This window comes from Microcaecilia unicolor, unplaced genomic scaffold, assembly GCF_901765095.1.
Source record: "Microcaecilia unicolor unplaced genomic scaffold, aMicUni1.1, whole genome shotgun sequence".
In the NCBI taxonomy this organism is placed as follows: Eukaryota; Metazoa; Chordata; class Amphibia; order Gymnophiona; family Siphonopidae; genus Microcaecilia; species Microcaecilia unicolor.
Genome location: NW_021963102.1, coordinates 22,385 through 45,478, shown reverse-complemented (window position 1 = coordinate 45,478; position 23,094 = coordinate 22,385). Strand labels below are relative to the sequence as shown.

Here is a 23,094-nt window from a genome sequence, read left to right as displayed (position 1 = left end):
GTGATATACTTCAGTTTATTTCTCACTTCAATGAGACTTTTTGAGGGATGAATGTTCTTGCCCTTATTGAGGGATAAATGTTCTTGCCCTTATTTCTTGACTGACAATGTGCATATAGATGTCATTTGAGGTATTTCTCAAGAAGTAAATGTTGTCCTAAAAATAGTTGAACAGAGTTAAACATTACTTCACTCGTTGCTAAGCCCCCCTTAGTGTTACCGTGCAAGTTAAAGTCCATGCCATGCTACAATAACTTGTCTATGGAGATGGTCTGCCAAGGCAATTCAGTTCTAACTTAACCTTTTCTGTACTAAATCATGGGGAACATTATATTTTGAGATTGGAACTAGCAAGGGCAGGAGTGACTGGGGAGCTCTCCTGCTCTAGTTAGGTCACTAAACCAGGGCTTCTGAGGTGGGCCTGGGGTGGTGCTTTTGGTTTGGGTGGCAGACTGGGCAGAGCTTATTGCTCAGAACTGGGATTATGGATGTCATGCAGCCTCCATGTTTAGTGTACAGCGTTGTGTGTATCTTGTACTATTAGTAGTAGCCCCCCCCCCCCCAAATATTAGAGGTGTGGTGCTGCTTGCTGGATAGGGTAGCTACTAGAATGCTGTGCTGTTTGGTAAGGGTCTGTGCAGGAGCCATGATTGCTATCAGCGTTTCAATCACAAGAGTTTAACCTTGCAAGGTAATAGAAAAGCAAGAAAAAAAATACGGTAATACTTTTTTTTATTGACTGTATATTTTTTGACACTAAGGCAAATCCTTCAGGTCAGTTATGAGCAGATGACAAAATCAAAATATGGGCGTATGTGATAAAATCTCCCTTTTTACAAAGCAAGTCAGAAAAGATTCACACCATTACTGAAGCGTATAAATCTTTCACCACTGAGTTTGAAACACACTAAACATATATGCAGTGAAACAGGCACGTCACAGCTATAATTCATGGTGGTGCTCCTTCCCTGTCTAAAGATCTCCAGCCAGTAGAGGGACTTACTGCTGCTGCTGCTACACCACCTCTTCTGACTTCCTTCTGAAGTTGGAACACCGTGGGATCTTGCAACACTGCAGGGTCCTCCAAAGTTCTGATTTCACAGAACCAGCAGGAAACAAGTGGCTCACTTGAAACTTTTAGTCAGCAAGAAGAAATGATGCCAAGGTGGTTTGCCATCACAGATTAGGAACCACTGTTCTAGCTGGCTGATACTTAGGAATTCTGAGCTACCCAACTTAGTCACAGTAAAGATTGTGGTGGAAAAAATATGGTTTTTCAAGGAGCTGACTGGAAAAAATAAAGCTAATAGGATAGTGTTTACAAAGTATATATAGTCCTGGAGAAACACAAAGCAAGGTAAGACTTTTTAGGTGTTATGGAAGAGGAGGCAAGTCAGATGACATTGCAAAACTGAAAGATGCTGAGGATAAATATTTGGAAAGGAAAAGGCAGACTTGCTGGATGAACTTCACTGTTTATGGAAGAAAACACTAGACTGCTGCATAGATACATACAGGAGTGAAGTAGATAACCCACAATTCATGGCTTATGAACTTACTGGATGAAGCCAATGGGATTGAGATCCTGGCATACTAGGGGAGCACAAAGTCCTTGTGGATCTGCAGTGGATATTTCGAGATGGAAGTGGTTCCACAGCATTGGAGAAAAACAGCAGCTATGGTAAAAGTTGGGGAAGCAAATGGGGTACAGTCTCCACAAAGTGGATGAATGCTAAATCCGACGGGGTAAAGATGCAAATAAACAAAGTGGGAAGTGGACCAATGACTTCAGGACATAGAATGAGATGGTATATAAAAGGAGTAAACTTTTATTGTTGACTCGACACAGTACTGTGTTTCGGCCAAAGGCCTGCCTCAGGAGTCTGGGAGGAAATGATGTCCCAGACCAGAGATATAAAGTTCTGATGATGCGATGACACCAGCAAAACAGAGAACAAAACAGAACAAAAAGATCCAGTTGAAAGAAAACTGATGGATTGATTTAAGAATAATGAACATTAGTTAGAGGATCACAAGCACAATATTGTCAGCCATTACACCAGAAGAAAAGGCGGACCAACATCAACAAAGAACGGCACTGCAGCCATAAGATAAGTGAACAAGATAAGAGGATCTCCTCTTTAACTAAATAATATTGCAATATAATGGATAATTAGAGGAGGAAGACAGGGCAGCAGTGCTATGATGTCCGGTACACACTATTACTAAGAGCCTTTTTCTGTTGTAATAGGTGATAACTGAGCACTGCACGTTTAAAGTTTATTTAATTTATGGAATTCTCCACTACTGCCAACTCCAGACTTCGCGCCTTCTGTCTCGCTGCACCCTACGCCTGGAATAAACTTCCTGAGCCCCTACGTCTTGCCCCATCCTTGGCCACCTTTAAATCTAGACTGAAAGCCCACCTCTTTAACATTGCTTTTGACTCGTAACCACTCACCTCCACCTACCCTCCTCTCTTCCTTCCCGTTCACATTAATTGATTTGATTTGCTTACTTTATTTTTTGTCTATTAGATTATAAGCTCTTTGAGCAGGGACTGTCTTTCTTCTATGTTTGTGCAGCGCTGCGTACGCCTTGTAGCGCTATAGAAATGCTAAATAGTAGTAGTAGTAGTAATATAAGCTTATTGCAGGATAAGAGCAAATTAAAAAAAAAAAAAAAAGGAAAAGGGGTTTCATGTAATAAGAGTTAAAATTTAATGCCAAGAAGTGTAGAGTTATGCACTTGGGGTGCAGAAACCCGAAAGTGAGAAACAGAATAGGAGGGGAGAGATAAGTAAGCTCGACTCAGGAGAGACACCTTGGGGTGTTGCTGGCTGAGGATCTAAAGGTGAAGAAACAAGGTGACGAGGCGATGGCCATGGCCAGAAGGATGCTATGCTGCGTTGAGAGGGGCATAACAGTAGAAGAAAGGAGGTATTGCTCCTCTACAAGTCGTTGTAAAGATGTAAAAAGACTGGAAGCGGTGCAAAGAAAAGCTAGAAAAATGGTATGGGATTTGTAAGGAGAGACTTGTTGACCTGAACATGTATACCTTAGAGGAAAGGAGAAACAAAGGTGGCATGATACAGATGTTCAAATATTTGAAAGGTATTAATCCACAAATGAACCTTTCTCAGAGATGGGAAGGCAGTAGAACTAGAGGACATGAATTGAGGTTAAAGGGGGGCAGACTCGGGACAAATGTCGGGAAGTATTTTTTTCACAGAGAGGATGGTGGATATGTGGAATGCTCTCCCGCGGGAGGTGGTGGAGATGAAAACGGTAATGGAATTCAAACATGCGTGGGATAAACACAAAGGAATTCTGTTTAGAATGAATGGTTCCGGGGAGATTGGGTGGCGACGCTGGTAATTGGGGAAACAAAATGGGAGCTGGGCAGACTTCTACGGTCTATGCCCTGATTGTGACTGAATAGATAGGGATAGGCTGGAGTGTAAATTTTTAGGGGCTTTGACGTTAGCTTCAGAACTTAGTACAAGTACAGTGCTGGGTAGACTTCTACGGTCTGTGCCCTGAGAAAGGCAAGGATAAATCAAACTTTGGTATACATATAAAGGATCACATGCCATGTAAACGAGTTTATCTTGTTGGGCAGACTGGATGGGCCGTACAGGTCTTTATCTGCTGTCATCTACTATGTTACCCTGTTGTGCACCACAGGGGGGAGTCTTTTGCATACAGTGGGAGTTTTTCAGACCCCTTTTAGGCAAGACTGCTGCAACAAATTTTCCTCTTAATATATACAAGTTGCTGGTTTCTCCTAAATGTTTACTTTGCAGAGCCTAAAACCATATAGCTGCTGACATGGGCCTGAACTCTATAGTTATTCCCATGTGATAGAAGCAACATTGACTGTAGTGGTTTTTACTTTGAAGCCTTTCATGGATACTTTTTTTTTTCCATTCATGACTGGTAGCTATGATTTTCCTGGACCTACTATTGCTGAAAAAGACTGAAGAACTGAGATGAAGCTGCCAGTATCATGCTTTAGTTTGATTTTCAATCTACAATTGTCTAAATCCTGAAATATCCCAGGTCTTTTGTGCTTTTTCTCAACTGCAATGGATTAAATAGAACAGATATAGAGGACCATAATAAAACACACAAAGGGGAAAGGTAAACTTGACAAAAGTAGGTAACATATATCTTGTGTGGGGAAAGAGGATTCAGTCAGTGTAGCCTGAACCTCTCCCAGCCCAAGTTTACTTTGGAGGAATACAGGAAGTTGCATCAACCGATAAGGGGAGCGAGTGATATTGTTTTTCATGAATAGCCACATTGTCCCCTCTTGAAATTGGAGATATTAAGTATACTATGCAGCAGGTCAGCTGACTGGTTAAAGCTTTCAAAATTAAAACTGAATGTTACTATGGTTTTAGTAAGTCTCGGCATCCTTTCTTTGTGCTGTACTTTCGGCAGGAATATGGCAAAGAATGTGGTGATCTTTTGAATGTTTTAAGACAATTCACAATGGATATGCAACTAGTTGTTCAATTGTTTCTACACTTGGACAACTTCTATTGGGAAGGAAACATAGTATATAATGGCAGATAGACTTGCCTGGTCCATCTATTCTGCCCAATAAGGCAGTCAGAGCCACACCTGCCACTCCATGTTGCAGTTGGATGTGATCAAATACTGGCATAACAAATAAGGCAGTCACACAATCAAGGAAGAGTGGTTTTATAAGTTTTGGAAAGTCATATTCATTTTCAATACTTGATTAAACCAGCAATCCAAAATAGCAAGTAAAATGTCAGTTTGCACTATCAACTCTTTTGGTGAATGTGACACACACACTTGTTCTTAATCTTGTCTCTGCTATCCTTGGGTCAAAGACTGTAGAAATCTGCCCGGAACTGGTCCTATTTCCCAACTGCTGGAGTTGCTATCAAAACCCACTCCTGCTCATCTGTAAGTAGGACACACTGTAGAAGTCTGTCCAATACTGGAATTCCTGCCTAAGCACTGACAAGTTTTGATTCCAGTCTTTCTTCCATGCATTTTTGAATTCGTCACCTTTTTCTTCTCTACGACCTCCCTCGGGTGGACATTCCAGGCATCCACCACCCTCTGTGAAAAAGTACTTCCTGGCATTACTCCTAAGTCTACCACCCTGTAATCTGAATCCATGTCCTCTAGTTCTACCACTTCCCCATATCTGGAAACCATTTGTGTATTCATACTTCTCAATTATTTAAACATCTGCATCATATCTCCTCTATTCCTCCTTTCTAGGGTATACATATTCAGGTCATCAAGTCTCTTCAAACAGCTTTTGGCACAAACCCCATACCATTTTTTTTGTCTTTTTGCTCTGGATTGCTTCAGGTCTTTGATGTCCTTAGCTAGGTATGGCCTCTAAAACTGAACACCATACTCCAAATGGGGTCTCATTAATGACTTACATAGGGGCATTAACATCTCTGTGTAAAATGGCATACCTTATCACCAAAAAATCAAAATGAGTGCACACCATTGACATGGCATAATGGTGCTATTCACTTAAAGTAAATCTAGCTTGTACCTACACCTCAAGAAAGAACTTAAAGCTTTGCCCTCACACTAGATGGCAAACCTCTTGTATTTAACATTGTACGACTTCTTAGTGGAACCTTTCCTGGAAGCAAGCAGGATCTGGGAGACAACTTCAAAACAGTTGGAGGGACCAAACTACACGCTCAACTTTCAAGCTGTGAGGGCTAGGGATTGGAGGCCAGGATGCAAGACACCCCTCTAACTCCATAAGTAGAGGGAGCCATATCTGTCTTATGGTTCCACGATTCTGCCTGAGTTTGAACAAGGTCGTGCCCAGAAAAGTATCTCTGGATACAGAAGACTCTTCCCTTAATGATAGAAGGCATTCAACCCTAGTCTGCTGTGTAATCTCAAGTCTGGAGTAGGAACTGAGAGCCTCTGAGTGGCAAAAAGATCTACCAAGAGTGTCCCACACTCAAATTCTGGCAGGCTGCATCCATATTCGGAGTCTTCTAGTGCAGTTGATCACTCTGTTCAGTCTGTCTGCCAGGCTGTTGTAATTGCTGTCCAAAGACATAACCTTAAGCACCATGCGTTAGCTGGAGGCCCATTGCCACATCCTGAAATGAGGTATAAGCCTGTGCCTCTCTGCTTGTTGATGTAGTACTTCGCAATCTGGTTAGATGAGAATTTTGTTTATTTTATTTAGCATTTGTATCCCACATTTTCCCACCAACTTGCAGGCTCAATGTGGCTTACATTTGCTGTAATGGCAGTTGCCATTTCCGGGTAACAGAATTACAAATGGTAATGCGTTAAGGTGCATATATACATGGAACATAACGTATTTGGAACAGATCATGGTATGTATATATACCATGTGCATACATACATGGTAAAGAAGAATACATTATGGTATTGCATGAAGGTTCCTGAGTAGTAAATTGGATTGTAACATATTTTAGGTCATCGATTATAGAGAGACCCTATTCGATATAAGGTTTTTAAGGTGGTAGTGCTTGATCATTGATAGCAAAGGGGTTGATCAGTCATGTGATAAGGTTTCGGGTTTAGCAGCTGATCTCTGAAAGCCTTCAGTGTGTTTCCAAATAGCTGTCAACTGATGTGAAGCAGAGTCTCCAGAGTGGACCAGTGACCCTGGGTGTGAAGCCTATCCATGTGAGTTACCCAGCCTAGGTTGGATGCATCTGTCAAGGTCTTGTGGGGAAGGGGGAAATTTGGAATGTAAGTCTGATCAGCTTGGGCTAAATCATCCACCACAAAAGTGACTTTCAAACTGGGAATGGCAGATATGAGGTAACAGGGCAAGTGATCCACAAAATTCAAACAGTGATGCAAAGGAGCAGGTCATAAATGGAGGATTCTTTTCAAAAGCACTTTGTGAGGTCTAGAATTAAAATAAGCCAGATACTGACCAAGGTCTGTTGGGATGAGAATAATCAAGCATTATGGAACAGCCACTCTACCACCTTTGCTGTAAAACACTTCATTCCAGGAGATGGCAGCCTCACATACCAATTCAGCAGCAAAACTAGCAGCAAGTGTCAGACTTATTTTAGTTCTAGACCTCACATGAATAAAGATGCTTTTGAAAAGAATTATTTTGTGATCTGCTCCTTTGTATCGCCACTAGGTTCCCTGAGGCTTGAGACAGTAGAGAAGCTAGGCTCCATTTGAGCCTCTCTCAAATGGAGACGCACTATGGTGGCCATGTGCCCCAACAACCTCAACATCTGCTGAGCTTGTGACCTGGCTGAGACAGACCTGCTGCTGCCCTGATATCCAGAAGGACGCCCTGCACTTGAACTGTGTCTCAGGGCTCAAATGAACTCCAATCACTGAACTGGCAGGAGGTGGGACTTTGGGTAGTTTGCAACAACCTAAAAGCTCCAAAACCCAAATGGTTCTCTGCATTGATTCTTGAGTTTATCTTTGGGTATGTTCTTAACCAGCCAATCATCTAAGGGGAACATGTGCACTCCATCTGCATAGACATGCTGCAATTATGGCAAGGCTAAAGGGCAATATGTGACACTGGTAGTGTGTGTTCACCACTTGAAATCTGAGATTTCTTGTGACATGGACATACTGTATGTGGGTGTAGGCATTCTTTAAGTCCAGAGAGCATAGTCAACTGTTTGCCTGAATCATGGGGAGCAGAGTGCACAGGGAAACCGTCCTAAACATTTTGACCAGATATTCTTTCAGAACCTTAGGTCTAGGATGGGACAAAATCCTCCAATCTTTTTAGACACAAGGAACTACTTCCTCCCTTTCCCTGGTGGTATGGGCCTGTAGAAGGGATGAGAGCTCCTCTGCAAGCATGGCCTGATGCTGAGAGCTGAACTTTCATGTTTGACAGGAATTTTGAGGCACTTGACACACATTTAGGGCATAACCCCCCTCCCCAGACTATCATAAGAACCCACTGGTCGGAGGGTATAAGGGACTATTTTGTGTGGGGAAATTTGCCTCCCCTATACTGGCAGGCCATCTCGGATGGTCACTTATAGCAGCCATGCTCTCCTGGAGCCAGTCAAAAGCTCATTTCTAGCTTGCTGGGCTTTTTTTTTCAGGCCTTTGCTGCCAAGATCTAGAGCAGGTCCCCCTGGGACTGCTGGGAAAGGGTGCACGAGTATACCTACATCTTTTGAGAGTAGAAAATCTCTGAGAAATTGAGGCTGCAAAAAGTGTGGGCCAAGAGGGACTTCATGATATCAGTCCTTTTCTTGATGAGGACTTCCACTTTGTCCTCCGAAAAGCTGTCACTTCAGCAAGGGACGTGCACCAGTTTTTCCTGAACCGCTGGTTCTAGGTCTTGACACAGCTGGACAAGTTTGCACATGCCAATACCTAATGTAGAATTCCTGGATGTCACATCAAAAGCAATGTAGATGCCTGGATCCAGTGCTGAAAGCACTCCTGCTTGGCTAGTAAGCCAGAGTGCTGCACCTTTCTGATTGAGAGTCTGCAAACTCTGCCACACTGTGCACTAAGTTCAGCAAGGATATGTCTGATGTACAGCTGTAGTGACTGTATGTGGGACAGAAGCAAAAAAAATCTGGTAAACCTTTCAAAAGACTAATGTTCTAGCATCTCACCTTGGGGGCATAGAACTCTTAGCTCTCTTGAGAGTTTTCTTACTGATCGTACTAAAGATAGCTCTGTTTCCTTGCAGATTCCAGCCTGATTGTGGATAGGTCCTGCCCCTGGACATGATATAAGAAGCTGTCTTGGTTAAATACAATCTCACTGCAGCACACACCTTATGCTGTTGGTGTGTGCTAAAGGAGTACACACAAGGAGCAGACCATGTTCCTTCGTGCACAACTGAGGATGCCATATTTTTATTTTTCTGCTGTTTTGCAGGTAGACGCTGTTTAGTATTGCACCATCTTTTTATATGGTTACTACCTCTACCATTCCTGTTAGGATGCAGACCAGTCCCTGCATCACACTGATCTTCTGCAGGTAAGAACATTGAGCAACCTTAGGCCCATACTTCCAGAGCCCTCTAGATTCTGCTCTCAACTATCTTTCAGGTAGGTTTATTTTAGTTTTCTTCTGAGCAAACGCACATTATCAGGATCTTATTCACCAATGTAACCTAGATAATTATGCCTTTCAGAAACTTGATTCAAGATTCTGAATTGGCTTACTATAATGGCTGCACCAACAGATGCTCATATCGGAGACCTTGCGATTCCATTTCATTGTTCTTTGGTCTTACGTGTTCTACCTTTATCACACTTAGCCTAGTTGACGTGAAGATGATTCCAAAAGAGATCATACATTTGAAGACTTCTTACTGGTTTATGTGCCACCGCCTGTTGCATTTGCATCTTATCAGTCTTCATAAACACTGCTTCACATTCAGTCATTGTTCATCTTAGGTTATTTTAATATTCACCTGGATGATGATCAGGCTCCATTTGTAGCTGAGTTTTCTACCCATATTCAATATTTTACATTTATATCAACCTTATAATTGTCCTCATACCACAGGCCATACTTTGGATACTATTTTGGTGCCTCACACACATTTTTATCAGGTTCACGTTTTTTATCCACCTCAAGGCTCCTCAAATTACACAATGAAGAGAATTTAGGGACCTAAAACTAAGCATGGGAAAACTTTGCTCTTCTTTTTTTTTTTTTTTCTCTCTCCTAGGAGACTTCAAGTTTTCTAGATGTACGGCTGTTATGGACTGCTACTTTGCAAGACATTTGATACTTGGCACCACCCTGGGCAACTACCTCAGTGTTGCCCAGGGTGGTGCCAAAATGGTAGAGATTATAAAGAACAAAAAAATATTAGAGCATAATCAAAAGCATGGATTGAGACAAAGCCAACATGGATTTAGTGAAGGGAAATCTTATCTATTACACTCCTTTTGAAGGGGTGAACAAACATGTGGATAAAGGTGAGCCGGTTGATACTGTGTATCTGGCTTTCAAAAGGCGTTTGACAAAGTACCTCATGAAAGACTCCAGAGGAAATTGGAAAGTCATGGACTAGGAGGTAGTGAAATATTGTGAATTGAAAACTGGTTAAAAGAGTAGGGTTAAAGGGTCAGTATTCTCAATGGAGAAGGGTAGTTAATGGGGTTCCCCAGGGGTCTGTGCTGGGACCCCGCTGCTTTTTAACATTTATAAATGATCTAGATATGGGAGTAGGTAATTAAATTAAATTTGCTGACTGCACAAAGTTGTTAAATCGCAAGAGGATTGTGAGAAATTACAAGAGAACCTTACGAGATTGGGCGTCTAAATGGCGGATGACGTTTAATGTGGGAAAGAGCTACGTTATGCAAGGTTTCACGTTAGGAGTCACTGACCAGGAAAAGGATCTAGGAATCATCGTTGATACTTTGAAATCCTCTGCTCAGTATGCTGCGGTGGCTAAGAAAGCAAATAGAACGTTAGATGATATTAGTAAAGGAACGGAAAACAAAAATGAGGACATTATGCCTTTGTATCGCTCCATGTTGCGACCACACCTCCAATATTGTGTTCAATTCTGGTCGCCGCATCTCAGATATATTGGAACTAGAAAAGGTAAAGAAGGGCGATGAAAATGATAAAGGGGATGGGACGACTTCCCTATGAGGAAAGGCTGAAACGGCTAGGGCTCTTCAGCTTGGAGAAAAGATGGCTGAGGGGGGAGATATGATAGAGGTCTATAAAATGAGTGGAGTGGAACGGGTAGACATGAATTGCTTGTTTACTCTTTTTCCAAAAATACTAGGACTAGGTAGGGGGCGTGCGAGGAAGCTACAAAGTAGTAAATTTAAAATGAATCAGTGAAAATGTTTCTTCACTCAACATGTAGTTAAACTCTGGAATTCATTGCCAGAGAATGTGGTAAAGGTGGTTAGCTTAGCGGGTTTTAAAAAAGGTTTGGACAGCTTTCTAAAGGAAAAGTCCTTAGACCATTATTAAAATGACTTGGGGGAAAATTCACAGCTTATTTCTGGGATAAGCACCATAAAATGTATTGAACTTTTTTGGGGGATCTTGCCAGGTATTTGTGACCTGGATTGGCCACTGTTGGAAACTTGCTGGCTTTGGACCTTTGCTGTTTCCCAGTGTGGTAATACATATGTACTTAAATCTGTATGGTATTGGTCCATCTCCTCTTATTATTGAAACGCTAATTTTGACAAAAAGAATGCATATTGAGGAAAAAGCATCTGATGCCTTAAATGCTTATAAAATGATAGCATACTATTATAAATCAATTCTGATGGCGAAAAGAATATTTTTCTAAGCGGAGAGTTACTGCTCTGCTAAATTGTATAGTATTCTGCAACCTGTGAATACTCTGATTCAGATTCATCTCTGCTCTTATCGTGAAATATATTTTTGACAAGATTACTGGACTTCATCAATGCAATCAACCTTTATTGTATCTTCCCCTTTGCCACTTAGCTTGTTAGAGTGTAGAATCGGATACTGCTTGAGCAGTTTTGCCTAAGAGTAAGATTTCATCTTTTAATCTTCCATCAATTCAAGATGCTACTAGGGCTTTGTGGAAAGCTAGCTACCACTTCTCTGCAGGATCCTTTACCTTCCTGTTTTATTGTATGCTTTTCAATAACTGTTTTTATTTACACTGTGGTTACTTCAAGTCTTCAGCAGGGCCTCAGTTCAGAACAATGAAAGAAGGCAACACCTCTGTTCAGTTATTAGACATCCAGAATGTTGCAAATTTTCATTGTTTCAAGCCTTTCATTTATTTCTAAAATTGTTGAATTTTTTTTTTTGTATTGGTTCAATCTGGGGATTTTCTTGAAGACTGTCTTACATCCAAACCAAACCGAGTTTAGAAGACTTCAAAGCACAGACGGCACTGTGCCTTAACACATTTATTTATTATCTTGACCAGGATTTCAAGACAGTTATACTAATATCTTTACATTTATCTGCGGTCTTTGATCTCATTGATAAGTAATGCCACACTGGGAAAAGGCCAAGGGTCCATCGAGCCCAGCATCCTGTCCACGACAGCAGCCAATCCAGGCCAAGGGCACCTGGCAAACTTCCCAAACGTACAAACATTCTAGACATGTTATTCCTGGAGTTGTGTGGATTTTTCCCAAGTCCATTTAGTAGTGGTTTATGGACTTGTCCTTTAGGAAACCGTCCAACCCCTTTTTAAACTCTGCTAAGCTAACCGCCTTCACCACGTTCTCTAGCAACGAATTTGAGTTTAATTATGCGTTGGGTGAAGAAACGTTTTCTTCGATTTGTTTTAAATTTACTACACTGTAGTTTCATCGCATGCTCCCTAGTCCTAGTATTTTTGGAAAGCGTGAACAGATGCTTCACATCCACCTGCTCCACTCCACTCATTTTATATACCTCTATCATGTCTCCCCTCAGCCGTCTCTACTCTAAACTGAAAAGCCCTAGCCTCAGTCTTTCTTCATAGGGAAGTCGTCCCATCCCCGCTATCATTCTAGTTGCCCTTCGCTGCACCTTTTCCAATTCTACTATCTTTCTTGAGATGCGGCGACCAGAATTGAACACAATACTCAAGGTGTGGTCACACCATGGAGTGATACGACTGCATTGTAACATCCTCACACTTGTTTTCTATACCTTTCCTAATAATACCCAACATTCTATTCGCTTTCCTAGCTGCAGCAGCACACTGAGCAGAAGGTTTCAGTGTATTATCAACGACGACACCCAGATCCCTTTCTTGGTCCGTAACTCCTAACACGGAACCTTGCATAATGTAGCTATAATTCGGGATCTTTTTTTCCCACATGCATCACCTTGCACTTGCTCACATTAAACGTCATCTGCCATTTAGCCGCCCAGTCTCCCAGTCTCATAAGGTCCTTCTGTAATTTTTCACAATTCTGTCGCGAGTTAACGACTTTGAATAACATTGTGTCGTCAGCAAATTTAATTACCTCGCTAGTTACTCCCATCTCTAAATCATTTATAAATATATTAAAAAGCAGCGGTCCTAGCACAGACCCCTGAGGAACCCCACTAACTACCCTTCTCCATTGTGAATACTGCCCATTTAACTCCACTCTTTCCTATTCTTCAACCAGTTTTTAATCCACAATAGGACATTTCCTCCTATCCCATGACCCTCCAATTTCTTCTGTAGCCTTTCATGAGGTACCTTGTCAAACGTCTTTTGAAAATCCAGATACACAATATCAACCGGCTCCCCTTTGTCCACATGTTTTACTCCAAAGAATTGAAGTAAATTGGTCAGGCAGGATTTCCACACAAAAGCCGTGCTGACTTGGTCTCAGTAATCCATGTCCTCGGATGTGCTCTGTAATTTTGTTTTTGATAATAGCTTCTACCATATACTATACTATAGCCTATACTCTATTGAAATGGTTGTGAGACTGGTTCAATTCTTATCTTGTCAAAATGTACACAGGCCATTCTGTGGCAGAGCTCCGTATCTCAGTCCTTCAGTTTGCCCTGTGGGGGTCCACAAGGCTCACTATTAGCGCCAATACTGTTTAATATCTTCATAGCTCCTTTATTCAGTATTAAACCTCTTGACTTAACACCCAGACATTCAGATCCTTGGGACACTAGATGCGCCAATTTTCAAGAAATTGTCAGGGTTTAATTGGAAAAGGGCAGTTTTCATTGCTGTGGGATTTTTCTGACACCTGTTGTGATGGAGTGAATTACCATAGTTTTCTTTAAAGTCTTCAAGCTGGTCAGAGATAATACGTTCTGCTATTTTAGATATATATGGCATCTGTGTAATAGGGTAATAGAAAAATAAGCTAGTTTTGGGTCTTTTGGGGAAAAATGTGTGCTTGTTTCCATATATAGGCACCATTCCTTGAACTGTGGACAATTTGCATGCAGGTAGGGAAGTACTGTAGATTGAAATCATATCAGGAATGCGGTCAGAGGGGGCTGCGGTGGTTTTTAATATCTGCATGGCCTTTTGGGTAGTTGAGATGGAGGGAGGTTTGAAGAAGCTCGGCACAGGGGGGGAAATTGCTAGAACTGGGAGTTAAGGAGGAGCGGCGTACAGCTGTTATTTTATTAACAAAGATTGCTAAATCCTCAACAGATGGTATCTGATCTGGGGGAGGCTGGGCAATCAGGGTCTCAATAAGTGATTATAAAATATAGTACATTTTCCCTTTGAAGGGCTTTAGCTATTTGTGTGGAGTAACATTTCTTTTTGCCTGCTCCCATTCTAGCCTTTGATTTCTAAACTAAACTACGTAATGGACATAACACAACTCTCCCGTTGTACGATTCCATAATGTGACTGTGCCACATGAACCTTATCTAACCACAATATCACTTTGTATTTGTTTACACCGGAGTCTGCAAACGCCTCTCCGGTACTATGTAAGCCACATTGAGCTTACAAATAGGTGGGAAAATGTGGGATACAAATATAACAAAATAAATTCATAAGGGTATCTTTCTTTACTTTCAAGCCCAATGTCTTAGCTGCTCTGGAACTGCCAACTGCTACAGCTATGATATGATTCAGGGGTTTCTCCCATTTTAAATCCTTTTATTCCTTTCCTTTGAATTGAGCTCAGCTAGCAATGAACAATCTGTCAAGGTCACACAGCATGAATTTCCCCAGAGTCATGTATGTGAGCCCAGTTTGGTCACTGGGGTACTGCACCTCCTCCCCCCACCACCACCCCAAAGAAAAAAATACATGTAAATCTGTGATACCTTTTAGGTAAATGCCTTTACAGAAATGTTTCCCAATTTGTGTTCTAGGACCCCCCCCCCCCCCCCCAAAATTCCCACCAGATAACTATTTAAATCAGTCACTTAAGTTCTAAGTGACACTTTTGGCACACATTTTCTAATTTTGGAGCCATTTATAGATGGGCACACATTAAGTTGATGACCAGAATACCTGAAGGATGCACTCTGTTAACAAATCAATTCTTGTATACCACTAATATCAATATCCCCTTTCCAGGGTTCAGTGTGGTTTACATTCTAGGTGAGACAAAAGCCGATAATAGTGTGAGAACAATTGGAGACCACTGGTGTAATGCATGAGACCAAAAACATAGGAAAGGATAATGGATGACATTACGAGGTAGAAGTCAATGGATTGTTAAATTTTCACTGTTAGAAAAGGTGAGGCTAGGGGTTATCAATCTGGTGATTTAACCTCTTCCTTTTACTGTAAGCAAGGTAGATGCACATGAGCTTGCCTGCATCTCCAATTAGATATGCAATTCATTAACCTAGTGGATTGGAGCATATTGGGCAATGATTAACGTTCACTGTATTTCTAACACTTTTCCAGCCCTGAAGATAAGAGTATTTCTTGTAGGCGCATGCTACAAGTGCTAAATGTGGTTTTGGTTTATCTTTAAAAATTCGCAATTTATTTAGATTTTGCTCACACCTTTTTCAGTAGTAGCTCAAGGTGAGTTACATTCAGGTACTCTGGATAGTTCTCTGTCCCAGGAGGGCTCACAATCTAAGTTTGTACCTGAGGCAATGGAGGGTTGTGACTTGCCCAAGATCACAAGGAGCAGCAGTGGGATTTGAACTGGCCACCTCTGGATTGCAAGACTGGTACTCTAACCGCTAGGCCACTCCTCCACTCAACAATAAGTCACATTTATACAGCCCTGAAGATCAAGAGTATTTCTTGGAGCACAATACAGTGGTTTTGGTTTATCTTTAAATATGCACAATTATAGTCAGTTTCAACATGGTGGTGCTGAAGTGTGCTGTCAGTTTCAACAGATGTTGCTATGCTTAACAGCAGGGGTGTAGCCAGACTTCGGCGGGTGGGGGGTTCAGAGCCTGAGGTGAGGAGGCACATTTTAGCCCCCCCGCCAACCTGCCATCGTCAGCAAAGGCAGGTGGCGGTGGGAGGGGGGGAATCGAGCGGGTTGTCGGCAGGGGGGTCCAGGGCCAAAGCTACGCCACTGCTTAACAGTACCACATGATCTGAGCTCAGGCCAGTGCTCCTTTTAATCTGCTCTTTCAATTAACATTTCGGAGAGCAGTGGTACTTATTGTATAAGTTACAGTGCAATTAAGGGAACATTTTATTTACTAAAATGCTCTGTTAAAAATAAAAATTGAGCTACCACAACATGCATATTTGTCCTGGTGAAGTGGTTCCTAGAGTGGACTGGATACTAAGAAAATGTTTTGTTTTTTTTTTAGAAATGTAGGGCTTTTTAGTGAGCCGGAATCTATCTGGAGGCTTGATACAACTTCACTAGTCTCAAGGAAACCAAAGGGCCTATTAAGCCACTGTAGTGGTTCCTGAACGTCATTGTTGACAGAACCCATTCAAAGTGAATAGGCTTTGTCGGCATTACTGCACTGGGAGCTGCTTGCGCGGTTTGATAAGAGGCACCAAATGAGGCCAAAGTTCCTACCTTTTTAAAAAAATGCATTATGCAAACTTATAAACATATTAATGTGAGGATGACCTCCCCTCCCTCTCAAAAGCTGGAACTGTAGATCTTTCAAAATCTCTTAAATCTCTCCACTTGTCATTTACTCATGGTCCATTATAGAGCATTGTATAACTAAGCTTCAAGTACCAGTTGATAAGTTATGAAGATTGCTATTAATTTAGCAAATCTGCCTAGTATACAGTAAATTTCAGCATGTCTACAGTAGTTAGCAACTTTGGCATAGTAAGTCATCAGGCTTTTTCTTTGAAGTGCAAATGAATATGAACTCATATTGGTTGCTTTTGGTCAGTATTTGCTTTTCAGCTGCTACAAATTTGCAGATTATAGGTATATTAAACGCCAGCAGGAATTTCCAAGCCTAGTCAATGTTGCTTTGGTACAAATCATGACTGAATGCTTATACTGTTGCCATTGTATGCAATCTAGATCTACTTTTGTCACCTAATTCAGCAATAGAGGAGCTAAAATTCTAGAGAGGGTACTGCTACATACTTATGTCTACTCCCCCTTTTTTAATGGAAGTGAGTTGAGCGAAACCAATGTCAATATCTCAAGTGTGGAATTTTAATGCCTTGCAATAGCATTGCAAATGTCAGAATAATTCAGATGCAAACCACTAGCTTTCTACAAGTAGAGGCATGTAGATTATGGTTAAACATGACCATCATACCTTATATCAATGATCTGCTTGTTTTATTTTTAAATGAAAATTAATGCATTTTCCTTCTGGAGGGGGAGTAGCAAATGTTTGCTAATACTGCCTTTCAACTGTGGCAACAAACTGGTTCATAAGCTACAAATGTTTTTAAAAAATGAGAAGACCTCCATAATGACAGGAAAGTAGAGACAACAGACATACAACTATTTATATACAGCCTACAAGCGATGTATAATTAAAATTCATAAAAATACAATGTAAGATACAAAAGCCCATTTTCCTGAGTCTACCATAATCAGTCAAATGAAGCTCAAAAGGTAATATTCCATAGTATGGGTGGAGCTACTGATAAAGCTCTAGCTCTCAAATGAGCCTCTCTAAAATATCAGAGAGGGTACATCAACACCATGCCACGACTACTATTCTTCAAATAAGGAGGACCTGTACTGTGTAACCCTTAGTCAACCATAGAGTTTTAACTATAACTCTACCAATAACCAATGTAACTTTTCCAACAAAGTTTGAGTGGAGGTCCATCAAGATGCTTTACAAATTAAATGTGGTGGTGCATTTTGGACAACTGGAGGTGGCACATCACACCCCCTGGGATCCATGTATAAAGCAGCATAATAATCCAATATGCAGGAATAGTGATCATGATTTGAGTTTATCAAAATCTGGGGTGGTGGGGCACCCTCAATGTCTCAATTAAATTCAAGGGAGGTACAAAGCTGCTAATCTCCAAGGTTGCCCTAACACCTTGCAGTAACTCTGGGTTTCATAATTTTCAGCAAGACTTACATTACTGCAGGTAATTGAGAATTATTTCTGCTAGCTCTTTGGCTAAATAAATGGGGGACAGAGTAGAAACATCAGTTCTGCAACACAGTCTTTGCAGTATAAACAGTTGAACACTTCTGCCTTCCATCATTTTGTATGAGGGATGTCTGGGCTCCCATCTGTGTACAATTTTGTCAACTTGTGCACAGGAGAGCAGGTCTTAGACAGGGTAGAGCTAACATTCTATTGGATTAGATATATATTTATATTTTGTAATCATTCATACATAGTGTTGCTGTGACTAAAGGCTTTGCTGTCTGGAGTAAGAGTTTGAAACTGTACAGGAACTCTAAATTTACTTGGCTGAGCATGTTCAAATTTTTGGACATTAGTTCCTGACCAACTTCCTGTAACTGTAGGCTGACCTAGGGTTATGAGGGTAATGCTCTGCAGATAAATGTAGCTACAGGCTTTTGTTGGCCTACTAAAATGCTTTTCAAATGTGTGTTTAAATACTGGCTGAAATTCTGAAATTTTCTGGTATGTGGGAATTTACCCTTTCAGTACAAATGAAATACTTAGGCAGGGGGAAAAAAACTGTACAGAATCCTTGTTTCAAAAGTATCAGACTTTTGATACAGCATTAACTGAGGACAGTTATGTTTTAAGTGTTAACTTGACATTTGAATTTTTAACTAGTGCTGCTGCCAGCAATTGAGGGCAACCCATGAACCAGACTTTCTGTACTGATGCATGCGTACTCCATAAAACGCAGCTTTTGGCAAGGAACCCAGAGCACTGCTTGCTTTAGACCTTGGGCTAGCAGGAGCATCCTGTTTGTGTGAGTTTTTAAAAAATTTGGTTTGGATTCATACTTTACTACAAGGGGTAATCTGATACTGAGCATAAGAAGTTTGATCCTTTCGGAATCTGGGCTACTTGCTGGAAGGTTTTTCTTGCTTTACAACCTTAGACTGTAATTTTATTTCCTTCCCCTTTATGAATTAGATGCTACATGACTTAAGTGGGTTTCACTAGTCATAACAAAGATTCTTTGTAGATTGACTCCAGGTCAATTGAAATGGTATCGACTGGTGCTATGAAACTTATAGCCCCAACCAGAACATTAAGCCAAATAGTACAGCATATGAGTGAGTTGCATGTGCTTGCAACTGCTGAGGTTTTTTGTATTTAGTGTGACTTACCACTAAAGGGACACTTTTTTTTTTAATTGTATTTTTGGCAAAGTAAATGTATTCTATTCGGGTTTTAAGTTCTGTGCAGTACTGAGAAACTGACTTTCTTGCAGATGCGCTGGTATCCTTCTCCATCCGAAGCTACACAGCAAGGATGGAAGTCTCGTCAATTTTGTTAAAGCTATTTAGTAAGTACTACTTTGATGCATTTTTATCTGGGCCTATTAGTCATTGGTGTAGCAGCATAACTAAAATGAAATCTCTCTTCATTTGAGCCCTGTTACCTGTATAGGGACAGGGACAGAGCTGGTTGTATCATAAATGTTTTCACCCTCCTTGATTTTTGTTCTTCCCAGACAACATGCCTAAGCAGCATATGGAACTTTAATTGGTCCTGGGAGCAAGAGAAAAACTGACTGCTCCAAGGAGATTTTTTTTTCTTCTTCCTAGACCTGAGCACAACATACCATGCCTGAGCCCAGTAGACTTATATCAGGTTTCTGAACATGAACCATAGACTAATTTGGAGAATGATCATAAGGGGGAGACATTGGGGGGGGGGGGGGGGTTAGTTAGTGCCACTTGTGTAAGACTGACTTTGGGATATCTAATCCAATTAATTCAATAGACTGAGATGGGGTAATATTCTGTTTCCCTAATTGACAACTTATAATTAAACTAGTAAAAAAGGCCCGTTTCTGACAATGGGCACTAGCAAGGTTTTCCTCGGAGTGTGTGTGAGAGATGGAGTGTTTGTGTCAGACAGAATGAGAGAGAGAGAGAGACAGTGTGAGAGACAGTGTCTGTGTGTGTGACAGAGATAGTGTGTCAGAGAGTGTATGTGAGAGACAGTATGTGGACCCCTCCCCCCCGCATCAAACCCCCTTGCCACCTGCAGCTGCTGCTGCTCCTGTTGAGCAGCAGCGGCCGCTACAAAAAGAAAAAAAAAAAGCAATAAATGTTTTTAAACATCAAGCGCGGCACCACAGACAGCCATCAGGCATTGGCTGTCTGCTCTACAGCCGCTCCTCCTCTCGCCTCTCGCATCACTGCGCTCCTCCAGGGTCTTACTCAAGGGGCAGCGACGTGGAGGCGAGAGGAGGAGCGGCTGCAGAGCCAACAGCCAATGGCTGTGTGCGGTGCTGTGATTGATGTTTAAAAACATTTATGGCTTTTTTTCTTTTTGTAGCTGCCGCTCAACAGGAGAAGCAGCAGCGGCCGGACAGCATTACCAGTGGCAGCTACGGGTGGAGAGGGTGTTGATGTGCTTTGGTGGGGGGGGGGTGTTTGATGTGCCGGGGGGGCTTGGGTGATGCGCCAAGGGGGTGTTTGAGCGGTGCACTCACAGCTGATTCCCAGGCAAGGGGAGGAGTAGGGAAACACGCGGAGCAAGTTGCTCCGCGTGTGTTTCCCTACTCCCCCCCCCCCCCCCCCGCCTGGGAATCAGCTGTGAGTGACGTCAGCCTGGCTACGGAGCCTAGCTCAGCAACTCCAGGTGCCACGGACACAGGCAGCTACTTTAGAACTTTGGTGGTGAGAATTATTATATAGGATATGTAAATGTGGTGGCCACTTAATACCATTGTGTTTTTTTTCCTCTTTAGATTCTCTTCTCAGCTTGAGTTCACTTTGTCTCCATGAAGTGATGTGCCAGGAATGATCCCACTATCAATTCAACTTTTGTAGGCACCCAGGAGTGTCTAACTGTACTGTAACTTCACTTTCTCCTTATAAGGGGCTGTGGGTTCCCTTGTTCATGTCTCCCCAAAACTGAATCAGTTTTTCTTGACCAAGATTCTCATCTTTTCTGGTAAACCAAAGCCTGGTCTGAGAGGCTCAATCCGGATAAAAATAAAATTATTCTACCTAACCAGGATAACGGGTGCAAGATGAGATTTAACTGAATACAGACCAATGTTTGGGGGTCTCCTCAAACTTTATGGAGCTCTGCTGAAGAAAAACCAGTTTTGCATGATGGCTTCCTGGCATGAATTAAACTACATCCTTTTTTTTTTTTTAGTGCTTGTGTAACCATAGGAACAGGTCTTGGCCTAATTATTGATAATTTATCTTACTTCAATGAGGACTTGGCTTTCAAATACTAGTCTCTTTCCTGTTTGCAGTAAAACCAGAGGAATTATTGTTTTTTAAGTTAAATGCACTGTTCCTGTTTCTCATCCTGTATGAAACCTAGGTTTTCTTCTTTCATCCAACATTTGTAAAATAAGGTGTCTTACTCCCTTACCACCACATTCTTCTGATTGGGAAACTTTCCAGTCTTGCCAAATATTGCCATCCTTGTGGGAATACAGAAAAAAGTATGAGTATTTTTGTACCATGTGTAATAAGAAAGTATTTATGCATCAAAGGATTTGTGTGCATTTGTGTGCAATTTAATTATTAAAAAAAATTTGTAATCTGTAAGATAAGTTAATGTTAGAGCCAAAAAGTGACTATTATTCTGTTGGACAAAACATTAAGATTTGTGCAATTTTTTTTTGTTTTTGTTCGCATTCTTTTGCTTGAAGTGCTGAAGTATCTACAACCATGGCTCTTGCTTGTATTAAGACTGCAATGAGTTGCTTTGTTTCTGATCCTAGGAGAATGTGAAACTGGATAATATATGAAATGCAAAAATCCTTGTCTTCTGATATTTTATTCTACTACTGAGGCTGTGGGTGGCAATATCCACATCATAAACTTGGTGCTGATACTTTAATCCCTGAGGTTCAGGGATGTTGCAAGGACACATTGGCTAGGAGGGAGCAGGTCACCAAGCTTTTATCACCATTTCATACTGCTGTCTTCAGAACTGTCATTCTACTGCTGTGGCTAATAGTAAACTAGCAAAGCATTCAGTAACTTTGAAAGCATCAACTGAAAATGCCATTTTGGCCACTGGAAGAGGAATGCATATTGGACTCAACTGGATGCATAGGAGCCAGTTCTGTTAGCTCCCACAATATTGGAATGGAAATGGGACTTGATATACTGCCTTTCTGAGGTTTTTGCAACTACATTCAAAATGGTTTACATATATTCAGGTACTTATTTTGTAACGGGGGCAATGGAGAGTTAAGTGACTTGCCCAGAGTCACAAGGAGCTGCAGTGGGAATCAAACTCAGTTCCCCAGGATCAAAGTCCACTGCACTAACCACTAGGCTACTCCTCCACTCCTAAGGCATTGATTGGGCAGTTTAATGTTCATTTAGCTGTAATAGCTGTATCACTTCAATTAAACCAAGTAGGTTTTTTGCAGGGTTGCCTTAACATTAAGCGAACTAGGTGGCTGCTTCTAAGGGATGGCAAAGAACAGCACCAGTCAAGCAAAATAACACAAAACCAAAGAACCATGGCAACATGGACCACTTTTCAAACAGCCCATGTACCTCTCTAAATTACTTCTGGAAATCAACCTGATTATACACATGCACTTACAAAGCAAAGTTTAATATTAAAAAGTATGATGGCCAGGTATGCATTTTTACAGGACTGTTGTGGGAAGGGTAGTTGGCATGCCCTAAGTACATAAGCATTGCCACACTGGGCTAGACCAAAGGTTCATCAAGCCCAGTGTCCTGTTTCCAACAGTGGCCAATCCAGGTCACAAATACCTGGCACTATCCTGTAAAAGTACAATACGTTTTATGCTGCTTATACCAGAACTAAGCAGTGGATTTTTCCCAATTCATTTTATTAATGGTCTGTGCTTTTCCTTTAGAAAGCCACCCAAACCTTTTTAAACCCTGCTAAGCTAACCACCTTTACCAAATTCTCAAGCAATGAATTCAAGTTTAATTACATGATGAGTGAAGAGAGAATTTCTCTGATTTGTTTTAAAATTACTACTTTGTAGCTTCATCACATGCCTCCTAGTTCTAGTATTTTTGAAAAGAGTAAACTATTCACATACCTGTTCCACTCATTATTTTATAGACCTCTATCATATCTTCCCTTTGTCTTTTCTCCAAGCTGAAGAGCCCTAGCCACTTCAGTCTTTCCTC

The 23,094-nt window shown here is 41.3% G+C and overlaps 1 protein-coding gene across 2 annotated transcripts in view; it reads left to right on the top strand.

The window, feature by feature from the left end:
- The window catches only part of LOC115458932 (RNA-binding protein with multiple splicing 2), a 168,086-nt gene extending 146,278 nt beyond the window's left edge, over nucleotides 1-21,808 (top strand). For both annotated transcript variants that reach the window (XM_030188789.1, XM_030188788.1), the window contains 2 exons: nucleotides 19,203-19,277; nucleotides 20,694-21,808. In XM_030188789.1, coding sequence (XP_030044649.1) covers nucleotides 19,203-19,277; nucleotides 20,694-20,749 — 131 coding nt within the window. In that variant the 3' untranslated portion in view covers nucleotides 20,750-21,808. The remainder of the gene's footprint in view (nucleotides 1-19,202; nucleotides 19,278-20,693) is intronic.
- The last annotated feature ends 1,286 nt before the right edge of the window (nucleotides 21,809-23,094 follow it).